This window comes from Ochotona curzoniae, unplaced genomic scaffold, assembly GCF_017591425.1.
Source record: "Ochotona curzoniae isolate NIBS_2020 unplaced genomic scaffold, NIBS_Ocur_1.0 scaffold_3208, whole genome shotgun sequence".
In the NCBI taxonomy this organism is placed as follows: domain Eukaryota; kingdom Metazoa; phylum Chordata; class Mammalia; order Lagomorpha; family Ochotonidae; genus Ochotona; species Ochotona curzoniae.
Genome location: NW_024467106.1, coordinates 24876979 through 24900982, shown reverse-complemented (window position 1 = coordinate 24900982; position 24004 = coordinate 24876979). Strand labels below are relative to the sequence as shown.

Genomic DNA, 24004 nt, shown 5'->3' with positions numbered 1-24004 from the left:
TCTTGAAGGCAGGGAGGAAAATTTAGAAAAGTTCTTCATAATAGAATTAGATTTGGGGGAGAAATGGAAAATGCTATCGAGTTCAAGGATGAACTAATTTACTTGATTAAGACATAAATTTTCACAGTGAATTCACTACATTTTGAAGAGCTTATAAACTCTTCTCAGTAAAACAGCAAATCAGCAGAATCCATTTCATTATTGCTGTATGTAAGGTAACTAATTTAAAGAAACATACATTTTTTTCCACAACAAAAGATTATACTGGGCCATATTTCTGTCAATTCACCCTGCTTCTTCCTAACAAAATGCTCTTCAGTTTCAATCTTAGAGTGACAGTTCTGCCATTTCTTGAAAGGCTTGCCGAGAAAACCTTAGTGAACACACATTTAGTATATATTCCTGTATGTTTTTATTAAAATGTTTCATAGTATCATGTTATATGCCAGTAGTCTACTCTTCTAGATTGCTCAGTATCATTGCATTGCATGGTAATACCACACACATAGTTTACACATTGAGCGGAAGAGAGAGAGAAAGAGAAAGGTTCACTCTATAAATGGCTATCACTACCTGGGTTGATCCACCGTGAAGTCAGGAGCTAACAGCTTTTTCCAGGTTGTCCATGGGGGTGCAGGGGCCCACACAGTTGGGCCATCCTCTGCTGCTTTCCCAGGTGCATCAGTAGGGAGCTACACCCACAGTCATGCAGGATGCCAGCACTGCAGGTGGTGACTTAGTTCATTATGTCACCAGCTGACCCTAATTTTCAAATTGTTGAAACACTGATTTTAATCTCTTCTGTTACATAAAGCATTATCTCATGTAAATTGTTAACAATATCCTTTACTTTTTGGTATGTTATGCTATTGCCCAGTTTATTTTTTATAAGTTTGCATTGTGATTTTTGTTAAAGAATTGGTTCTTTGGAGGAAGTTGTTTTTTTAAAACATTTTTACATTGAGAATATATTATTCATTTCTAATTCAATTTGTAGATTATAAAGAATATGCCATAGATGGGCTGGTTTTGTAGAGTACCAAGCTGAGCTCACAGTTCCAATTGTAATGTCCCAGATCAGAGTACTAACTCAAGTCCTGGCTTTCAATCTGTGCTTTTTTTTTTTTCACTAATGATCTTCATAAAGCAATGAAAGATGGCCCCCATCACCCACTGAGAGACCAGAATAAAATTCTTATCAACTGATTTCAGCTGCCACAAACCTTTATACTGAGGCCATTTGGGGAGTGAACAATTGGGTGGAAGTTTTCTCTGTGTAATTGCTTCTCTGTCACTCTGTCTTTGAAATAAATGAATGAAAATGTTTAAAGTATATGCCACAGTAATTGATTGATTATGGCCATTGGCCATTTTGAAATTATCAAGTTTAATTGCATTTCCTAATCAAATAATTTTTTGGTTTCATAACATTTGGAATAGGATAATGCATAATCATAATTAAGCATCCAAATTTCCTCCTTAGTTTGTGTACAAAATTGGATCAAAACTTTGAGATTCAGATTGAGTCAGCCAGGCAAAATTGGTATATTCAGTCACTGAAGAAAATTTTTGAGTGCATAAATTATTAAGAATTAATTGTATATTTTACTCAATGCAAATTTTATATATTTTTATGGAGTTACAGTAATGTGCTAGGTTTCATGATAACCACTTCAATCTTTAGTCATGTACCAATATTTTATATTTTATGAACTTAATTCTTGATTTCACATACTATCAAAATAAGTAAAATATTACATAAGAACATTTTTGTGTGAATGTATTTACAAGTTGAAAATTCATAATCAATGATGACAGTGTATCTGCAATATAGTGGAATATTACATACATTTTATCTAAGGGATTTCATTGCTGATTTCCATCACACATTTTAAAAAGATCACAAAACTTCTTCTCATTCAAGTAAGCATGTTCATATATTCATAAAAATAGTAAGTATTTGGAAATGGAGGATGGTTTGTAACAGTTTTATCTCTCAGACTTTTCTTGAGAATAAATAAATGAAATTCCATTTCGATACTTGTGATGCCCACGTGCACACACACAGTCAAAGGCACATGGATATGTTATTTAAAATTTAGATTTTCTGGGGATTGACACAATGGCTCAACTGACTAATTCTCCTGTAAGTGCACAGCATCCCATATGGGCACAAATTCATGTCCCAGCTACTCCACTTTCCATCCAGCTCTCTATTAATGGCCTATGAAAGCAGCAGAGGATGGCTTATCTATGGGAGCCTACATTCATGTGGGAGATCCGGGAGAAATTCCTGGCTATTAGTTTTTAGTCTCAGCCCCAACGGTTGTGTACATTTAGGGAGTGAATCAGTGGATGGAAGATATTTCTCTTTGTCTCATTTTCTCACCATAAAATTGCCTTTCTGATTAAAATAAATAAATCAGGTTTTTTTTTTTTAAGAAGAAAATTTTATTTGCTGAAGTTCTCTGACCACATTGAGGATTCAATTAATACTATATGATAGTGTCTATAAAGTTGTATTTGGATTTGAAATCATTTGTAGGGGAACTTGGAACAGTAATTTGGAAACCTTAATTAAATATTTTTATTTTAAAATATGCAAATGAAGCATGTGGTTATACATAAATGATAGTTCATAAAATGAAAAAACAAAATTTCCAGTTTTTGCGAGCGAGTATTTATCTACAGTAATGGTTATTAATTATCTGGGTTTGACTAAGTTGTTAAAACTTTCCCTTTCTTTTTAATAGCCAAAAAGTAAACTTTGGGACATATGATAATTATATTCCAGGTAAGAAATAATTTGAAATTCCTTATAAGATGTATTTGATTAAGTTTAAGCTCGAATGATTGTTATCATCCAAACAAAATTTACATCCAAAAACAAACAAACAAAAAACCCTGTCACAAAATATAATCAAAAATCGTCATTTATTCTCCAAAGTAGCATACTCCTGGGATCAGTGAGAAACTTCTAAATATATTTCACCTTTCCTAAGTTAAAGGAATAATGAGTAATATGTTCTGCCATACATAAGTACATTGGCATTTTAGTGATCATGTAATCATATATTCCTACAGCTGAAAAGCAACATAGAAATTAAAGAATTCTGGCACATGTCAGGGATCTCTTACAGTACATTCTCAACAAATTGTTTCCATTTACAATTGGGCAACAGACACATCATTGGAAAAGGGAAATCAACGTAACTTGGAAAAAGCTTCAGAAGATCAAGTGGTTTCCCAACAGATTCAGCATAATTGGCCTTTCATTCACTTTTCCCCAGTAATCATCATACATTGTTTCCAGGAAGCTCAAAGGAAAATGTTGTCTTTTTGTTTTTTTTGAGTGTGGGGGTTGTGGTTTTGTGGGGTTTGCTTTATTTGTTTTTATATATACCAGCATTACAAATCTTTGCAATGGCAATATCGCTCACTATGGATATTACTCCCAGTTTCTGATAGTTTCTGGGTAACCTGTCCCTTTTCATCTTTAAATATGTCACCTGTGAAACTAATTTGTTGAGTATATAACATTTACTCTTGTACCTTGGAAAATGACTAATGATAAGGTAATATATGTTGCGGATGGTGTTGCAAAGCTTTAGTACTCATTTCAGATTAAGTATTGAATATTTATGTTAGCTCTTGTGTTTAGTATTTTGGGCTATAGAAGCAATAAAAACTGTTCTGCCTTCAATATAATTGTACTCCATCCAAGAGAATAAAAGGAAAATCCAGAATATCAGAGATAGAAAGATGTAAAATGAAGCAGTTATACTGTTTCATCCCATTTATTTCACAATATACAGTTAACTGTAAATTAAGATAGAAAAATTAAGTTTTTTTCTCATATTGATAGCAGTGAATTTCAAATATTATGTGAATGAAGCCATAATTCCAATAACTTGTTTATTTACATGCTATGCATTTCACTCTTTCAATTACAATAAATTTTTAACTTCTTATAATTATGGTTTTTTTATTCATTTTAGTCAGTGAATTAAGCAAGAAATCATGGAATCAACAACACTTTTCCCTGGCATTTCCCAAACCACAGCGACCAGGAACAAAAAGAAGATCAAAACCTTCCCAATTGCGAAACCGTACAACTCCTGTTAGTATTGAAAATAACATATATCTACTATCTTAATAAATAATTTTTTTAAGCTGATCAACAAAATTTCTAGGATGGTGGAACTCACATTTGAAATGAGGCTAGCACAAATGAGACATTGAATTTTTTAGCATAAATTTATTAATTTTGAATTTTATGGTATAATTCCATAGAGTCTGGGATTTCCCTACCCTCTCCCCAAATTCCAACCCCCTAAACTGATTTTTCCCATATTACTACAATAGAATAGTCCTTCATAAGCAGCCATAAGCCCATCAGTCTGTTATTTAAGAACCACTGATTTTTACATCAAATTTAATTAAGAAAAACAAGTGCACACATGGCTGATTGCTGCCATAGTGTATAGCGCTGTTAAGGATCACTGAAATTCTACCAATGGGGACATATGGAGTATCTTATTTGCATTTCTCTCTATATAATGTCTGCCCCAATGTTAACTGCCTAGGAGCACAGAAATCTAGAAACCAAAATGATACAGTTTCACTTGACAAATGCTACCCAGCTGGAGGAACCATTCAGTAGAGTCACAAATTGTATTAAAACTTGCTGAATTTCAATCTTCAGTTCTAAGAATTGGGAAGTAAATTTTTCCTAACATTTCTGGAACTACCATGAAATACAAAAATGCTTAAACAAATGTTTTGGGGGAGTAAGTGTCAATACTATTGTTGACAAAAAACCACCACCTGTGATGTCAGTGAGCATCCCATGTGGATACCATTTCAAGACTCTCTTGCTCTGTTTCTGATGCAGCTAATTGCTAATGTGCCTGGGAAAGCAGGGTAAGATGGTCCAAGTGATTAGGGAACCAGGAGAAAGTTTCAGGCTTTTTTATGTGGCTTGGCTCAGCTTCAGCCTTTGCAGACATTTGGGGAGGGAACTACCAGCTGAAAGATCCTCCCTCCCAACCCCCATCTGTCTTTGTAATTGTCTTTAACACAAATTGAGAAAAAATGAAGTGTTCACAAAACAATCATATGATCAGCTCTTCCTTATTTTAGAAAATGAATCCCATCAATATTGGTCATGTTTCCTTCTCAATTTGTTGTTTTACATCCCTACCAACTTAGCTATTTTTGCCATGTACATGTACAGATATTTCGTAGGAGCTTAAAATGTAATATATCACAGCACACACTGAATGTCACAGATTTTATTAATTGTTACTGACTTAACGATAATTTATACCCAACTAAGAAGGAAGAATTTCAAGTTTTTCCTTTAAGTACATACTGAATTCTATTTCCAAAATCCATAAAAAGTGACAATAAAATGATGATATTCCAGTATTTGCAACTAGCATATACTGAAGAATAACTAATTTCTGGGTTTATTTAGAAAGGGAACTGGGAAAGATATCCCAAGAATTTTCAAGAACACAATAAAAAAAATAAAAACCTTACTTGATTTTCCTGATTATGAATATTGATTCTGATAAGATATGAGTTACCACTTTTAACATAACCTCATGTGGGGATTACAAAAATACTGAACTAAAAATCAGCTGAAATGAAGTACAATTATACATTCTAAAAATGATCTGGGTGGGTCCGGCATTGTGATATACTATGTAAATGCCTTGCTTGCAATTTAGACACCTAATATCAGGGTGCTCACTTGTCTCACCTGTTCTGCTTCCGGTCCAACTTCCTGTTACTTGCCTGGGAAGGCAGCGGATGACAGAGCAAGTGTGTATTCCGTGCCATCCACATGAAAGACTCATGTGGAATTCCAGACCTCTGGTTTTGTCCAGGACCAGAGCCAACCATCACAGGTGTTTAGGAAATGAGGCAGAGGAAAAGAAGATTCCCGCTCTCTTTCTGTCTTTGCCACTGTCTCTGTTACCCTGCCTTCTGAACAAAGAAAATATAACTAAAAATTATAACATCATAGAGCAGAACTAAATATGGAATCATTTTTAATCACAATATATTTTTTATTATTGAAATTAGAATATATTTGGCATGTGATACTACACACATACTCACAAACTGCCCATCATTATTCTACCCAACATTTCAGGCAATCGATGAAGAAAAATTAAGAGATCACAAACGACCATTGTGGATGCATCGTTCTTTAATGAGAATTTCTGAGAGACCATCTGAGTATTTAGCTGCTCGGAGGAAGCCTCCAGCCAAACCAACTCATCCTGGCAAGGGTGCTGGGGAAAAACCATCATCCCCAGAACTAGGTAAGAAAGAAAAAGATGACAAGAAAGCAGAGAAGGACAAATCAGAGTCAGAAGCAGAATTAAAAGGTAAGCCTGATGCCGTGAAAGGAGACACAAAAAAACCCAAGAAAGGTGAAAAGGACAAAGATTCAGAAGCAGAATCTGAAGGGGAAAAGAAAGATGACAAAAAGGGTAAAAAAGATTCAAAGAAGGGCAAGAGTTCAGATTCTGAAGGAGAAAAAGAAGGTCTAAAGAAAGATACCAAAAAAAGCAAAAAGGACAAGGGTAAAGATTCTGGCTCAGAGTCTGAAGGAGAAAAACCGGGTTCAAAGAAGGATGACAAAAAAGGTAAAAAAGACACAAAGAAGGGTAAAGATTCTGGCACAGAATCAGAAGAAGAAAAGGGGGGACCAAAGAAAGATGATAAAAAGAGCAAGAAGGAAACAAAGAAAGGCAAAGATTCTGGCTCAGAGTCTGAAGGAGAAAAACCGGGTTCAAAGAAGGATGATAAAAAAGGTAAAAAAGACACAAAGAAAGGCAAAGATTCCAGTGCAGAGTCTGAAGGAGAAAAACCTGGTGCAAAGAAGGATGACAAAAAAGGCAAAAAAGACTCAAAGAAGGGGAAAGACACACCTCCAGATTCAGAAGCTGAAAAACCTGGTGGAAAGAAAGACAAGGAAGGAAAGAAAGGTGATGAGGCAAAGGATGCCAAGAAAGATGCAAAGAAGAAGGACAGTAAAAAAGATAAAAAAGATGAAAAGAAGCCTGGCGATGCAGAGGGTGGACCGAAGGATGACAAAAAGGGTGCAAAGAAAGATGCTGGTGACGCCAAGAAGGATGCAAAGAAGGGGGGAAAGAAAGAGACGAAGAAGGGAAAATAGATCTTGGGGATAAGAATGCAAACAGAAAGAACATCACAACAAATAAAAGAAGTTGAGGGTTTGAATCCTAATCTGTAAGTGAAAAAGAAGGTTAGAATAATTAAGTTTTAAACGGGAGCAAAGAAGAATACAAGGAGGACTCAGATACATAAAATATGAAAAAGATGCTAACACATGTTAAGGGGAACTTCATTGAAAGACTTGGAGAACACATATGCTACCTTTGGGGCTGTAAAGGTTTCGATAAAAATTGCTAGAAGAGACCCAACTAAGAATAAGCAACTTAAGTTGTAGAAACCAGTGAGAATGAATCTGTGGATGCAAATTTTTTTTAAAATGGTAGTTATTTTTTAAATTCAAGAATAAATAAATTGGATCTATGAGATTTTAACAAAACCTCAAGCTACAGCTACATATTTCAAATAAGATCTAGTGGTGTCATGACAAATGAAACAATTGCCAGAAAAGTATAACATTGAAGTAAATATGAATTAATGTTATCTTTCCTCAACAAAAGAAAAGAGAAGCGTCACTACTTTCTTGTGAGTCTATATGTCATTCCTGAAATTTACACCATCCCAACTACATTCTTGGATGTTCTACTTTCATCCCAGATGGAAACACTTGGTAAGTTCATTTTATTTCACTTCAGTCCTAATTAAATTCAACATGGGTGAACCAATTTAAGGGTTTAAAAAGAAACTTTTCTTTTAATAGATCCATAAATTGCTAATTTGCTTTTATCAAGCTTGCATTTTCTTTTTTTTTTAAGATTTATTTTTATTATTTTTCTATTGGAAAGGCGGATATACAGAGAGGAGAGACAGACAGGAAGATCTTCCGTCCAATGATTCACTCCCCAAGTGAGCGCAACGGCTGATGCTATGCCGATCCAGAGCCAGGAGCCTCTTCCAGGTCTCCCACACGGGTGCAGGGTCCCAAAGCTTTGGGCTTTGGGCTTTGACTGCTTTCCTGGGCCACAGGCAGGGAGCTGGAAGGGAAGCGGGGCTTCCGGGATAGAACTGGCGCCCATATGGGATCCCGGGCGTGCAAGGCGAGGACCTTAACCACGGCGCCACCGTGCCGGGCCCTGCATTTTCTTTTTTTAAGATTTATTTTTCATTTGACAGTCAGATTTACAAAGAGATTTAGATACAGAATTAGAAAGAGAGGGAAAGGAAGGATTTTCCATCTGCTGGTTCACTTCCCAAATGGTCCCAAGAGCCAGAACTGGGTCATTAAATGTGAGACCAGAAGCCTAGAGATTCTTTTCAGAGCTTCCAATGGGTACAAGGGCTCAAGGACTAGAGCCATCCTTGCTGGTTTTCCAGGGCATGAGCAGGGAGCAGGCTCAAAAGCAGAGCAGCCTGAACACAAACTGGCACCCATATGGGTTGCTGACAACTTGGGTGGAGGATTAGCTTGTTTTACCACCACACCAATCTTTGCATTCTCTCATTGTCAATAATAATTTAAGAACACCGAAAGTTGAATAAATAAAAGAGGTTTTTAAACCTTCAATGTAAAGTTTAAGGGAAGTATAATTAGTTGTCATACAAAATAAACTATATTAATATGGCAAATAATGGTGTATAATCATTTCAACAACTGAAAGCCCATATTTCACCACTCAGTTCCAAATTCACATACAAATTTACTTTAAAAACAGTGGCCAGATTCTTTATATTTAAGGAAGGATGAAAAAAATCATGCAAATTTTCAACAAGAACAAACCTAAATGATACATAAGAAGGAGGCCTTTGACGAACTGCTATATATTTAATAGCCCAAAGAAGCAGGATTTAATGGAGTATAAAAAAAATACCTATGCAACATCATTTAGATATGAAAAAATAATTTCAAATTATGGTAATTATACTGAACTTTGTTTTGGCCCATAAATCATATAAAAATTGAAGAAAAACAAAACATGCTGCAAAGTAAAATTAGCATTATTGAACTTCCCAATAAGTGGCAATTCATTTATTCTAAATTAAAACATCCTCTGCAAGAAAAACTCCACCTTATTCCAGAAGTTAATGATTTTCTTTCCTCTTGCTCCTTCCCAGTATAATCTCTGGATTCAAGATGAAGATGATTGACACTGAAGGAAGGAGTCCCTATTCCACAAACACTGGAACAATTAAAACAGTCAGGTCTGGTGGTTTTGTCTAGTCATGAAGCACTGGCTTCTGGGCTTTGCGCATGAACAACCAAGGATCAAAGGTTGTTGGAACTCACGGTCTACCAGGTGAAGCTACCTTGTTTTATCCTGTCAGCTATACCAACAGTAAAGTCAAAACCTGCCATTCTTTTTGTTGGCTTGCGTCCTTGCTTGCTTTCACTGTCCTCCAGCTACATTTTTTGATCTACCATTAACTTATAGTCAAATTAAATTTTTTTGATCATTCCAGTGACATGGCCCAAGATCATCAAGAGTAATTTTGCAGTCAAATTAGTAATAGCATTCATTCTGTGTCTCCCCTAGCATCTCTTCTATTTGATCAGAATTATTTTTCTCAATGTTGCATTCTCATGTTTTTTTTTAACATAGTTATTATGCTGTTGAGTATCATATTTAAGCCCATACTTGCCCTCTCATCTCCAAACTCACTTAACTCATACTTGACTGTCTTCTAGGCATCTTAAAATTAATATTGTCTGAGCGGAGCCCTTGATACCCCTCCACTGAAGTCTATGCTTCCACAAGTCTTGATCAAGTAAGTAAATGGCATTATATTCAATCTACAGCTCAGTCCAAAATGGTGAGCAGTCTGTAATTACTGTTTTTTTAAGATTTATTTATTCATTTATTTATTTATTGGAAAATCAGATATACAGAGAGGAGGAGAGACAGAAAGGAAGATCTTCCATCTGCTCTTTCACTCCTCAAGTTGTCGCAACAGTCAGAGCTGCGCCGATCCGAAACCAGGAGCTAAGGAGCCTCTTCCCTGGTCTCCCTCACGGGTCCCAAGGCATTGAGCCATCTTTGATCACTTTCCTAGGCCACAAGCAGAGGGCTGGATGGAAAGCAGGCTGCTGGGACTAGAACCAGTGCCTATATGGGATCCCAATGTGTGCAAGACGAATTACTCCATTTTTATTCACCTCCAAGTTAAAAACTCCAGACCTATCTACCTCTAAAATACTCTGAATTGGTCTGTTCTATTACATTGCTACTGGTTCTGCACAAGTCCAATTATTACATTTCACTTGGTAACTGAAAGTCTTCTTAGCACTGGTGAATTTCTCTGCTTCATCTCTCATAACTACTCTACAACCCATTGTTTTCACACAAAGAAACACAATATTTTTCCAGTATCCCAAAGCACATAACACATTTATTTCATTTTTATCATAAGTTCCTCCCCACTTCTGGCTTACTCTGACTAATGACTATTCCTCTGATCTCATGTGGCACTGATATTCTTTGACTAATGTGCTTTTATCACACTGGATTTCTTTATATATTTAATAACACATAACTTTGTAATGTTAAGGATTCAAATTTCCCAAAAATCTAGGTTGTTCAAGTAATTTATTCTTAAATTTTACATTTTCAGACATTTTTAATAGACTGCTTTTTAAAAAGTTTTAGTTTCTCAAGAAAAATAAACAGAAGCTGTGGAGATTTCCCATAGACTTCTTGCCCATGTGCATAGGCTATATCAATGCCCCCAGACTTGCTACCACTCACAAACTTTAGATTCATTATTATTACCCATTATTGTTTTATTTATAGGAAGGTTCTCTCTAGGTATCATACATACATTTTATGGATTTGGATAACTTTTCATCACATTTCCACCGTTGTATATGAGTGCATCTTGAAAGGTTTGTAGAAAAAAATAGTTTTCTTTTGGTGTAGATGCTTAAAGTCAATGATCACTTTTTACATAATGCACATCTTTTGCAACATGCAATTTCACTGCCCTAAAAACTCTCTACCCACTCATTTCTTGCTCCCCTCTACACACAGCTTTGGGCAACCTTAATCTGCTCACTGCCTCCATAGTTATGGCTTTTCAAAGATTTCATGTAATAGAAAATATACTGTACTTGGGCACAGCCTTCACAAACTGCCTTCTTTCATTTAGTGATGCGTCTTTACTTTTATTTCCCTTCTGCATTCTGCATGGTTTCACACTGAGAAATATCTTATTGTCGGATCATCCCACAGTTTATTTGATTGGTTATCTACAGCAGGCTATCTTGGTGGCTTTAAGATTTTGGAAATGATGAACAAAACTCATATTACTACCTTACAGATGTTTGCTTGTAAAGATTACTAGATATCTATGTAAAGATTAACACTAATATATTTATATTATATAAATATCTATGTGAAACATTTTATGAGCACAAATTTCAGCTCCGTTAGATAAATGCTAAGGAACAGGATTGGTGTATTATATAGTAAAAGTAACTTTTGTTTCTTAAGAAGCTTTCAAATGGTCTTCCAAACTATTGTTTTGCATTTCCAGCAGTAATGATTAAGATTTGTACAGCCGCTTGTCCTTACCAGGCTTTGGCCTCAGCATTTTGCATTTTGATCATTATAAAAGATATGTAGTGGTATTTTACTACTGTAGTTTACATTTCTCTGAGGACATATGATGTGTAATTTTTTTTATAGGCTTATGTGACATCTTTATACCTTCTTTGCTGAAGTCTTTGACTATTAATAAAGGTTTTTTCTTTCTTATGGCTGAGTTTTAAGTTTCCTTTGTTTGGATTTTTAATTTTCTTCTGTATATATTTTGTTGTTGTAGTTTGACACTGCATGTCTTGTGCAGGAATTCCCTCCAAGTTGCAGTTCATATTTTAATGATTTAACAAGTTTTTCAATTCTTTACCTGTATTGCAAATTTCTGTATTGTTTTTTCTAGAAATATTGATTCTTTGAGATGCTAGTTTATTTTGTACTGAAAAGTAAGAAATTATATGTCATATATCTATTGGCCATTTTCATATCTTCCTTTGAGATACATTTATTTAGGACCTGTGCTACTACTTTAAACAGAATGTTTACATGTTATTGAGATGTCCTGGTTTCTTACATATATGGAATATTGACTTCTTAAGATATATATTATTATCAAATATTTTACCTTATCCCCTTAGATGTCTCTTATTTCTGTTGTCCTTTGTTGATGCAATCATACTTGTTTAAGAATTGTTTTATTTATTTTTGTGTACATTAACATTTATTTCAGAATTAATTTTTATCCATACATGATTGTGTTTGTGATTCAGTTAACCCTAAATCACTTTAACAATATCAATTTTCCCCATCCTCGAATCTAGAATACCCTGCATTTATTGGAATACGTCAATTTCTCTCTTAAATGAGACAAAAATAAGTGAGACTTCAAAAATATATTGAGATAAATGTTTTCAGAGAATAGGAATCTTATACTTCTTTGATTAAATTTATTCCTAAGTATTTTGAAGGTAATATTGTAAGTGGAATTTATTGCTTGGTGCATTTTTAATATATATAATTCACTGTGTACAGAAATGCTGTTTGCTTTTGTTATATTGCTGTATCTTGAAACCTTAGTAAATTCATTTATCAATTCTAACAATTTCATTATTGTTCACTTTTTAATGGTTTTTATCTATAAGTTCATATTTTCTTCAGAAATAATTTGATTTTCTTTTTCAGATTTGAACAACTTTCATTTTTTTTTCCCTTGACTCATTTTTCTGGATTCGACTTCCAGATTCGTTCAACAGAAGTGGCAAAAGCAGCCATTTATTTATGTTCAGTTACTCACAGGATGATAATTTCTATGCCTTTTGTCTCTGCATTCAGGGTTCTTTGTATTACTTCCTCACACATTTTTCTATTTATGCAGTCAAATGTGTTTAAATTTAATTAATGCTTCCAGTCTGGTAAAGGGAAATATTCTTCTAAGATCTCTACTGTATTTCCTAAAAAGGATGCCTAAGACTTATTACTTAGTTCATATTACATCCAGGTGAATAAAACAAATGGCTATTTAATTAATTACCAAAGAAGTCAGATCTATAAAAAATTCAAAGCATTTTTATTCACTTTCTTTCCTGAATATGAATATGCTGCATACATATATCTTTAACTCTCCTCCTAAATATATTATTGGCAGGTATATTGCATTTTACCTTTGCTGTAGATCCAAGGCTGCCATGACACAATTTTAAGGTATTTATTGAAAGGATTAACCCTTGCTTAAATCCAGAATAAGCAAAATGTATTCTTTTAAGACTCATTTATTTCAAAGTCAAAATTAAAGAGACAGAAGTAGAGGCTGGACAGGGAACTGGGGAAGAGTGAGGAGAGGCAAAGAGAACTTTGCCTCCACCTGTCACTCCCCAGGTGGATGCAATGGATAGGACTTGCCAGGCCAAAGCCGGAAGTCCAGTTTCTTACAGGTCTCCCACACACCCATGCCATATTCTGATAATCTTCCAAGGTTACTAGCAGGGAGCTGGAAGGAAAGTGTAGCAATTGCGACATGAATCAGCACCAGTAGGATGTCAGCATTGCAGCTGGCAGTTTTCCACGCTACATCACATAATGAATTACATAGAAAAATTACATAGAATAATTAATTAATTACATAGAAATGTTGTGATTAGGGCTCAATGCAGAAGCCTAGCAGTTATAATCCCCTCTTTGCACGTGCCAGGATCTCCTATGGGTGCTGGTTCTAATTCTGGTGGCCACTTCCTGCTTCCCCTCCAGCTCCCTGCTTGTGGTGAGGGAAAGCAGTGAAGGATGGCCCAAAGCCTTGGGACCCTTCATCCACCTGGGAGACCTGGAAGAAGCTCCTGGCTTCTGGCTTAGATCAGCTCTGCTTTGGTTGTTGCAGCCACTTGGTGAGTGACTCATCAGATGGAAGATCTTCCCCTCTGTGTGTCCTCCTCTCTTAATATATGTGATTTTCCAAGAAAATTAAATAAACCTTTTTTAAAAAAATGTTGTTATTAAAATATACTAGTGTATATAACCACAGTTTAAATGACAAATAGTGATTTTCGAAGAAAATAACCATGTACAACTCACAGTGAAAGTTCTAATCATTACAAACAGGATCATAGCTATAAAAGCAACTCCTCAGTAAGTACAAGTTGTAAAATGGGCACATCTAGTAATAACAGTTTTGCTGTACAAATAAAACACCAAAATGACGAAAGAGCTTTTTCACATTAAACTGTATTCTTTGGAAATATTGATTTTATTTTCCTTCTAGATTGAAAAAAGAAATTAGGGGAAAATGTTTAAGAGTTGGACAATTATATTTTTGCAGGTTGTGTAGTGCTAGGTATATACTGAAGCCATCACAACATATTTTGAAGCTTGCATTATAGGAGTACTTACAAGGTTGTAAGCAGTCTGAAAAACTTGCTTTTTTCCAGATGACAAGGGTAGCTTTAATTTGGTTAAAATTGATAAAGTAGATCATGTGCTAATTCTATTTTAACTTTTTTATGTGGAAACACCAAATAATTTTCCATAGTGGCATAACTAATTTCCTTTGTCACCAATGTTGTACAAAGGCTTCATTTGATTCATTTATCAGATATTAGCGATTCTGACATGAATCAAATGACAGTTCATTATGCTTTTAAATCTGCATTTTCCAAGTGATTAGTAACACTGATATTTTTCTGCAGCTGTAGCCTATGAGCGCACCTTCCTTTCAGTACTGCCGGTTCAATGGGTCAGCACAGTTTGGTAGACCCTGATGCTTCCTGTGGAACTAGCATCTCTTACGGAAGGCCTGGCTGTTCCACTTGCAGTCCAGGTTAATGCCGATACACTCGGGAAGACAGCATGAGATAACCTGGTACTTATTTCTGTGCTACCCACGTAGGAAAGCTAGGAAAGCAGCACAGAATGGAATTTCTGTCTTTTGGCTTCAGCCTGGCCCAGACCTGCAGGCTGTTAATGAAGCTGAGGATGAAAGACCTCTGCTTTTCCTCTCTCACTTCCTAAATTTCAAAAAAAAAAAATCTCTTTTAGAAGGAAAGAATCTATTCACATGTCTGTTTTAATCGAATTAAATTATTTTCTTACTACCAAATTCTAACTTTGTGCATATTAATTCTCTGGTGAATGTATTGAAACTATTTTCTTGTAATCTGTAAGTCATCTCTTTGTCTTGTTTCCATTTGCTGTTCCAAAGCTATGAAGTTTGATATCACTTAACTATTTCTTTGCATAAACTTTGGGAAACATTATCCAAACCAAGATCAATGGCTCTCAACAAGTAGTTTTGTAGTTTTAGGTATTTATTGGGCTTAAAGAGCTAATTCATTTTTACTTCATTTTTGTAGGTGGTATGAGGGTCAAATTTCATTATTCTGTATATAGCCATCCCATTACCTCAACACTCCTTATTGAAGTGATTTTGTTTTCCCATTGTGTGCTCTTGATATTTTGCTTAAAAGCACAATTGGCAAAAAAAAAAAAAAAAAAAAAAAAAAAAAAAAAAAAAAACTGAGCTCTTTCCTGGACTTTTATTTTGTTCCACCAATTGAGGTCTCATTTGTTTAAGCTATTTTAATTTAGTTTTTTTTTAATTTATTTGAAATCCAGAGCCACAGAGACAGAGAGATCTGCCATTTGCTGGCTCATTCTCCAAATGCTCACCATGGCCAAAGATGGTCCAGACTGGAGCAAGGAGAATGGAAAAAATGTACACATACCTAACAACAATAAGCCTTAGAAAAAGAAGTTCTGCCATCTTCAACTACATGCATAAACATGGTGACCATTATGCCAAATAAAATAAGGAAGTCATAGTGCAACAAATTTAATATAATCCCACTTACATGTGAAATTCAAAACGGTAAAACTCATAAAGCAGGAATAGAATGGTGCTTTTCAAAGAATAGGGTGTAGAATGTTGATGTTTTTATTCATAGCACACAGAATTTCATAAAGTTGTATGTTATTCTTAGGGTACAAAGTTTCATCCAAACTAGAGTAACAATTTTTGACATCTACTATGTTATATGGTGACAATACTAAAGAGTATTGTGTTTTTCAAAATTACTGAGTAATTTAAAAGCTTCATAACAAAATTATTTCTGAGTTGATGAATCCATTAATTGACATGATTTAATCATTCTTTATAGCACATTTGTATTTTATAGCATTTTCCAAATCCTAAACACACACACTTAGAAATATACATTTTTGTTCAATTGAATTTTGTAGAATTTTGTAAGAACCACAATATAAATGTGGCATTGCGAATACACATTTTACATTAATATTGGTTGTATCTACACTCTCCTATGATTTAGAATGCTGTAAGAAAAGATGCTCAACAACATAGTTGAGAATTGTGAGCATGGGAAACACACAGAAAAGTCTCACAAGGAGAGGAAATGTATAATGACCAAGCTGGAAGTACAACATCGTGTTGACAATAAAAGATCCTAAAAGTTTTATTCAAGATCTATGGTATGTGCTTATTTAGCTTTTGGTAAATTTATAATATTTAATGATAAGATAATGAGTTAACTTATCACTTAGCTCTTATGTCAACATAAAACATTCTAAATGGGTTGCTCTGACAAAGAAATGGAAGTTTTGTGAGATTATATTGGCAGCATAATGATGCATTCATTTATATAATTATTCTTTGTCTTTTTGTTGTTTTAAATTTTAGTTCCCACATATAAGTTAGAATCTGTGCTTTCTGTCTTTATGTGTCTCAGATCATTCAACATGATGTTCCCTTGTTTAATTCATTTTGCTACAAATGGTAGGAGTTAATTCTTTGTTTATACCTGAATAATATTACATTGTATATATGTTTCATGTAATGGCAGATATCTTGGTTGGTTCTGAAATTTCACTGTTGTGAACACCGCTCTTAAAGACACAGTGTTGCAGGTATCTCTGATAAAATGAGTCCAAATCTCTTGCAAATACCCCCAGTAGTGAGATTGCTGAATCACATGACAACTCTTATTTTTAGGAATTTAAGATATTTCTACACTTTTTTCATAATGGCTGTAAAACTGACATATCCAGTGACAGTGTATGAATTTTGCTTTTATCCACATCTTGGACAGCATTTGTCATTTCTTATTTCTTAGATTCTAGTCAATCTGACAGGTATGAAGTGATATCTCATTGTGGCTTTGATTTACACTTCCCTGATGACTAGTTATACTAAGCAGTTTTTCATACGTATTGGTCATTTGTATTTCTTCTTTAGAGACTTACTATTGTAGTACTTTGCATGTTTCTAGAGTTGATTGGTTTTTTTTATTGTTGAGGGTTTTTTCATGTTTTGATTATATTCAGGATATTAATCTTTTGTTGAATTGGTGGTATACAATTATTTTTCCATTCTACTGGGTGTTTCTTTACTCCATTCACTGTTTCCTTTGCTGTGCAGAAGACTTTGAGTTTGATATAGTTACATTTGTTAAATTTGCTTTAGTTGTCTATGCTTAGGTCTTATCAAAGAGGTCGACTCCTACACTTATGTGTTCACTCAATAACTTCACAATCTTCGGTCCTAAATTTTTGTCTTTTTTTTTTTAATATGGTGAGAGGTATATATCTAAAATCATTCTTCTATATATGAGGATCCAGTTTGACAGTATCATTTGTTGAAGAAATTATCTTTACCCCACTGAATGGTCTGAGCACTTTTTTCAAAAATCAACAGAGTGTAACATGCGGATTAATTTCTGGGTGCTCTGTTCCATTGACCTCTGCCTGGTTTCTATGTTAGTGCTGTGCTATTTTAATTATTACAGTTTTGTAGTGTACTTTAAAGTCACTTATTGCAATGGTTCCAAAATTATTCTTTTGTTTAGAATTATTTTTATACCAGTACAAAGGGAACAGATTTAATGTAGCTAGTTCATAGTTAAAATTTTAATGTAGTGATACTCCCTTTGTTCTTATATTCCCTCCCTTACATCTGAGTTCTTTGTGATTCCTTATTAATTTTAGAATATTTTTCTTATTTATTGAAAATGTCATTGACATTTTGGTAGGGATTTTATCAAATGTGTAAATTGTTTAGTGCTATAGACATTTTAATGACATTCTTCAAATTCTTGGGCAAAAAATATCTTTCCATATTTTTTGTATCCAAAAAAATGGTTTCTTTCATAATAATCAGATAATTATGTTGTATAGCTGTTTCTGGTTTTGATGAAATTCTACCTTAAGTGTTTAATATTACATTGTTTTTGTGGCCTTTTAAAATAGGAATTGTTTCTAGATTTGTCTTTTAGTTAATTTATTACTAACATAAAATCTTGACTGAATTTGCTCATCATTTCTAACAAGCTTTTGGGTGGGAGATTTGTGTTTTTCTATATGCAAGATTATGCCATCTTCAAGCAAGGATATTTTCAATTCTTCTCTCCAAATTTCTATTTCCTTTCATTTCTTTCTCCTTCCTACTTTCTTGTGCTATTTTTTTTTCAGTACTATATTGAAAATGAATGGTGGTAGTATATATCCTGGTCTTTTTCCGTATGTGAAGGAAAGTTCTTTCAAATATTCTCCATTTATTCTAATATAACATTATCTTATCTTACATATTACATTTATCATTTTGAGATATGTCTCTAATTTGTGGAAGCTTTTCTTAATCCAGAAAGGATACTGAAATTTATTAAATACTTTTCTGCATCCAATGAGATAAACATATGATGTTTGATCTGCATTCTGTTTATGTTATATATAGCATCTATTGATTTGCTAGTATTGAACTACTCTTGAATCTCTAGGGTAAAATCCTAGATTTTATATGTCTGCATGTGTAAAATCCCTTTGGGAGCCACTGCTGAACAAGGCTAAAGCTACTGTCCCAGAATTTCATCCTATTTGGGTAGCAGGTGTCAAACTGTTTCAGTCATCTCTTATTATATCACAAGGTGTTCCTTAGTAGGAAAAAGGAATTGGAAGTCAATAAGTTGAGAGTAATAACAAGCATTCTTTTAGGCAATGTGGATGCCCACCAATGAATTGATTAATGTGCCATTCACTTATGCCAAAGAAATAGTAAATCTTACAGATTTCATTTAGACAAAAATGGAAAACAAAATCTTACAGATTTCACAAAAGAATGAAGCTAAAATGTCCTTCCTAATTTTGTTTGAAAAATAATAAATAGAAAACTAAAAATCTCAACCAATTCATTCTATATGTATATGTGATTTTAGCATGAACTGCCAATCAATCACTATGGTATACCAAGAAAATTTTTATGTAGGAGCAGCTGGAGAATATTATTAATCATTAGTATGGAGAACTTATTTTAATTCCTTCATCTCAGGTGATATCTGTGGCAAATTCACACAAGTTATGTATTATTTTATGCTTCACTGAGGCCTGTGAAACAGTATTCACCATTTGCCAGAATTCAGAGAGCTGGATGTCTTAGATGACATGACGTGACAGGATACCACCACTCCTGCTTTTCAGTTCTACTATGTTTTCATTGTTGTTGTACAGATCAATGCAGTGCCACCAGGCAGTTGATTTTAACTTATGCTGCTTTAAATTGCATTGTTACTAATTAGCCCAAAAGGACAGGATCTATTTTTATTGTTCCAATAGAAACACTAAAACATTTGATGCTTTTTTCCCCTTATTTTTGACAATCTTTACATGGTTAATTAGGGAACAAAGGTTCAAGGGCCTCAGCAAAGTGGGTAAGACTATTATTTCCACATTTTCTTTTTTTTCCATATCTGGCGTAATGGGGGAGATAAAGAGAGAAGCCCCAGCCAGCCTCCCATTAATGCTTGAGAAAGTATGCCCATGAGTCATCTCTAAAATGCTTCTTTGAGTGTTGCTTGAGCATCTGAAGAAGTATGTATCATTATACTTTTCAAAGCAGCTCATTTTTGTCTTTGACTAGCTTATGTCTTCTCTAGTTTGAATTGTGCCTTCACATCTTCTAATTATCTTCCCGGCATAATTTTTTGAAAGTTGAATTTTTGAAATTTCTGAAATTTGTGCATTTTTATAATAATTTTCTATGATCATTTTGAAGACCCAACATAAAATGAATTTATAAATATGTATCTGATGTATAAATATATACAAAGATGGATAATTATATAACTGTATCTTACATTGTCATACATATTTATTAATATAACACATGCACATGTAAATTATACAAAAAGATAAATGTGCAGAGCCTCATGCCTGATGAGTTTTGGGTTTGGAGAGTGGCCTACAGCTCCGAGAAGCAGCAGCCTGAGATAGCCAAGACTCAACAGCAGGGTAAAGAAAGGCTGCAGCCAGCTCTTAGCTGCAGGACTTGGTCTGGGGCAGATCTATATCTGCTGGTACTCCTAGGCAGAAATAAAGGAGAATCCTGTACAGTTAGGAGGAAGAGGTAACAATAGATGTAGGTTAATTTTCATTCTGTTGAACTGTAAGTACCCAAAAACTGTAATCACTTGAGGATAAACAGCCTTCAGTGGAAAGGAGTGACTTCCTGAATCATTTAACTGTAGTGAAGCAAGTCAGGGTGATTAATGTTATAACCATGTAAGGCCAGCACAGTGGCATAGCAAACTAATTCTCTACCTCACATCACATATGGGTGCCAGTTAGAGTACTGGCTGCTTCATATTCAAACCAGCTCCTTACTTTTAGCCTGAGAAAGCAGCAGAGGATGGCTCAACCCTTGGAAACCTGCACCCATGTGGAAGACTCAGAATAAGCTCCTGGCTCCTGGCTTTGGGTTGGCCCAGTTTCAGCAGTTGCTGCCACTGGAAAGTGAACCAGAAGGAAGATTTTCTCTCTCTCTCTCTCTCCCCCTTTCCTCTCTCTCTCATCTCTCCTCCTCTTTGTAAGCTTACCTTTCAGGTAAAAATAAATAATATTTGAAAAAATATCATAGCCATGTGAAAGTTCTCACTCCCATTCTAACATTAGGCTCTCTGCCATGAGTATATGAACAACGTGTTTTAGGTGCATTAAGGCACAGTATGTGGCTTTACCAATTCTTTTTTAAAACATTCATGTATTATTTTCACAGGTTCTGTGTGCTTGCTTTCCTATATTAAACCAGTTATCACACTATTACTATACTATTTACCACTTGTATTTCAGATTCTGCTAAAGGTTGAAGGAGACAGATTCTTCCGTTATCTATGAGTTAACAACTAATTTCATAATTTTTGTTTTAGCCTCTCATACATCATTGCTTATATCATGGGTACAGAAATAGAAAAGGAAGCTAAATGCCGATTAATCTAATTGATTTTAGAGGCAAAGGCAATTTCCTTCCAGGAAAAGTAATTGTCCTAAATTCATGAACCTAATGGTATAATGGGATAGCTGAACATAGCAAACATGGAAGTTTATGTTAGAAATTACTTGTATACATAAAAGACAAACTAAGTAGCAAGATTAAACTAGCAAAAAAAAAAGCAAATTAGGTAGAGAATATAGTTTATGTGTGATGGGTGATGGGCACCTAATTCTAAGACCATGATATTTAATCTGCAATGAAAAATGAAATAAAGTCATGTACAAGACATGTCTTTGGCATAGTCTTAAAAAAAAAAAAGAACCGTGGAAATGCCTGTATTTCACACAGAAGCATCTGGATTCTATCCAGACTTCCAGACTTCCCTCATGAATGAACTTTCTGCTAATCACACACCGCTAGGCAGCAACTGATGGCTCAATTAACTGGGTCCCCGCCACCATGTGCTGTAATCATTTAGGAAATGGACCAATTAATGGGGGAGATTCTCTCCCTCTCTCTCCCTCTCCCCCCACCCCCCGAATTTGGAACACACAAAAACTGCTCTCTTTCTCGTTCTTTCTCCCGTTCTCTGAATTTGAAACACACACACACACACACACACACACACACACACACCAGATTTAGTTATTTACAGCAGTAGCTTTGTTTTGATGCTGAATAGGGGCAAGAAATGCAGAGTATATTAGGAGATATAAAATACTAAAGGGAAAAATAGAATTTGAAAGAGAAATTGAAAGTAAGCTGAATCTGAGAATCAAGTTTCAAGTTTAAAATGATCCAAGTGTGTGATGGCTCAGTGGCTAAATGCTCGCCTTGAACATGACGGAATCCCATATGGGTGCATGTGAGAGACCCAGAAGAAGCTACCAGTAGGCTCCTGGCTTTGGATCGGTCGTAGCCACTTGGGGAGTGAACCAGCAACGAAAAATCTTTTTCTCTGTCTTTCTTTCTATATGCATCTACCTTTCCAATAGAAATAAATAAATTTTAATAAATGAACAAATTAATTAATTAAATGATCCTTCAAGACTTCAAGATAATATCAGGAAACTAGAAAGCCTTAAAGCTCTGTTGAAAATAGCTATTGTTTTATTTAAACATATCTGCAGAATGATGAAGGTATTCAAATATATGAAATTAACTTATTTTTTAAAAGGCTAGATTTAAAGGGAATTAGAAATTAAACTCATTGTTGCTTATTTTTCTTAATAGAAAAATGGATTTGGAGCACAATATTATTTTCACAATGCTGAATAGATTTCTTTCTTTACCATTTCATAAATTTATTTCATCTTAGTTCATCTACTTATGCATAATATTTGTTTTTAATATTTATGTAAGTTGAAAAATTTGCACATATTTTGCAACAGGTTTATGATATAGAGGGAAGTATCACTACAACACTCTAATGTCATTATGTTCAAAACCTATTTTTTTCTAAATCTAACACAGTGTATATTCATTGAGACTCTTTATTTTCTTAAGAATAGTGGATAAATCTTTCTTAGAATTTGTGCAGCTTTAATTACTCAGAAACCTAAATTTCTGATTTGGAGATTCAGTAAAGGATCCTATATTTATTAATTCTGGCAGAAATTGCTGCATCTGGGGAGACTCTTCGGTATCTTATTTGAGTCTTGTTTGATTCTTTTCCAGGGAATAAATGAAGATGCGTGGGACGCTGCAGCACATCGGAGGAGTGCAAAATCACTCAGTGATCTCTGACTTGTCCATCGTGGAAGTTGCTTGCCAGCTCTAATTTTGAATTGATCACATTAAACATCTGGAAAAGATATTAAAACATCTACTTTCCACAGCTATTTGTGTTTATGTCCCTGTGTGTTCTGATCTTTCTCAGTTCTGCCTGCTGTGGGCATTTGTGAGTGGACAATGGTTAGGGGATTTTTTTTCTTTCTGTTTCCTAATCTCTCTCATTCTACCTTTCAAGTAAATATTTTTTGGAAAAATTGATATTTTTGTAAATTACTCAAGTTTAGTACTGACATTTTCTTGTGCTTTACTTCTTTTTTTAATTTTTGGGTAGAGATTTAAGTTTTTTGTGTATTCTACACAACCATTCCCTAGAATTTCTGAATTTTCAGTTGAATGTTCAGCATACTGCAATCTGAGGGTTCAATTTAGCATTTCCCTTTTTTCCAAAATATATTTTATTTTCCTTCAGCATTTGATCAAACTAATTACTTGACCTACAGTACATGAAAATTATATATATTTTAATTTTGGAAGCACAGTGACAAATCCATTGGTTTAATTCATAATTACTTAACTAGCATTGAATTTTAGACTTGGAAACTCAATCCCAGTCTCCCAGGAGAATTAGAGGGACCCATTTACAGGAGCCATCAACATTGGCTCCCAGTGTCTGCTTGAGCAGGAGGCTGGAGTCAGAAACCAAAGCCACATATTAAACCCAAGCCCTACGCTATAGGACACACGTATCTTAAACCGGAGTCTCAATCACTAACGCAAACACTTGCCCTCTGTCAGACATGTTGATATTACCAATGTCCTTAGTCCACTA

At 34.5% G+C, this 24004-nt stretch overlaps 1 protein-coding gene across 2 annotated transcripts in view; it reads left to right on the top strand.

The window, feature by feature from the left end:
* Positions 1 to 23277, top strand: part of CYLC2 (cylicin 2) — a 29939-nt gene extending 6662 nt beyond the window's left edge. Inside the window, exons 2-9 of one of the 2 annotated variants that reach the window (XM_040962985.1) lie at positions 2754 to 2794; positions 3999 to 4120; positions 6164 to 6401; positions 6483 to 6533; positions 6627 to 7822; positions 9265 to 9446; positions 9836 to 9915; positions 23119 to 23277. In XM_040962985.1, coding sequence (XP_040818919.1) covers positions 2754 to 2794; positions 3999 to 4120; positions 6164 to 6401; positions 6483 to 6533; positions 6627 to 7195 — 1021 coding nt within the window. In that variant the 3' untranslated portion in view covers positions 7196 to 7822; positions 9265 to 9446; positions 9836 to 9915; positions 23119 to 23277. Of the gene's footprint in view, positions 1 to 2753; positions 2795 to 3998; positions 4121 to 6163; positions 7823 to 9264; positions 9447 to 9835; positions 9916 to 23118 lie in introns of both variants that reach the window. The other variant, XM_040962984.1, reaches the window with a different exon arrangement.
* Positions 23278 to 24004: the final 727 nt, after the last annotated feature.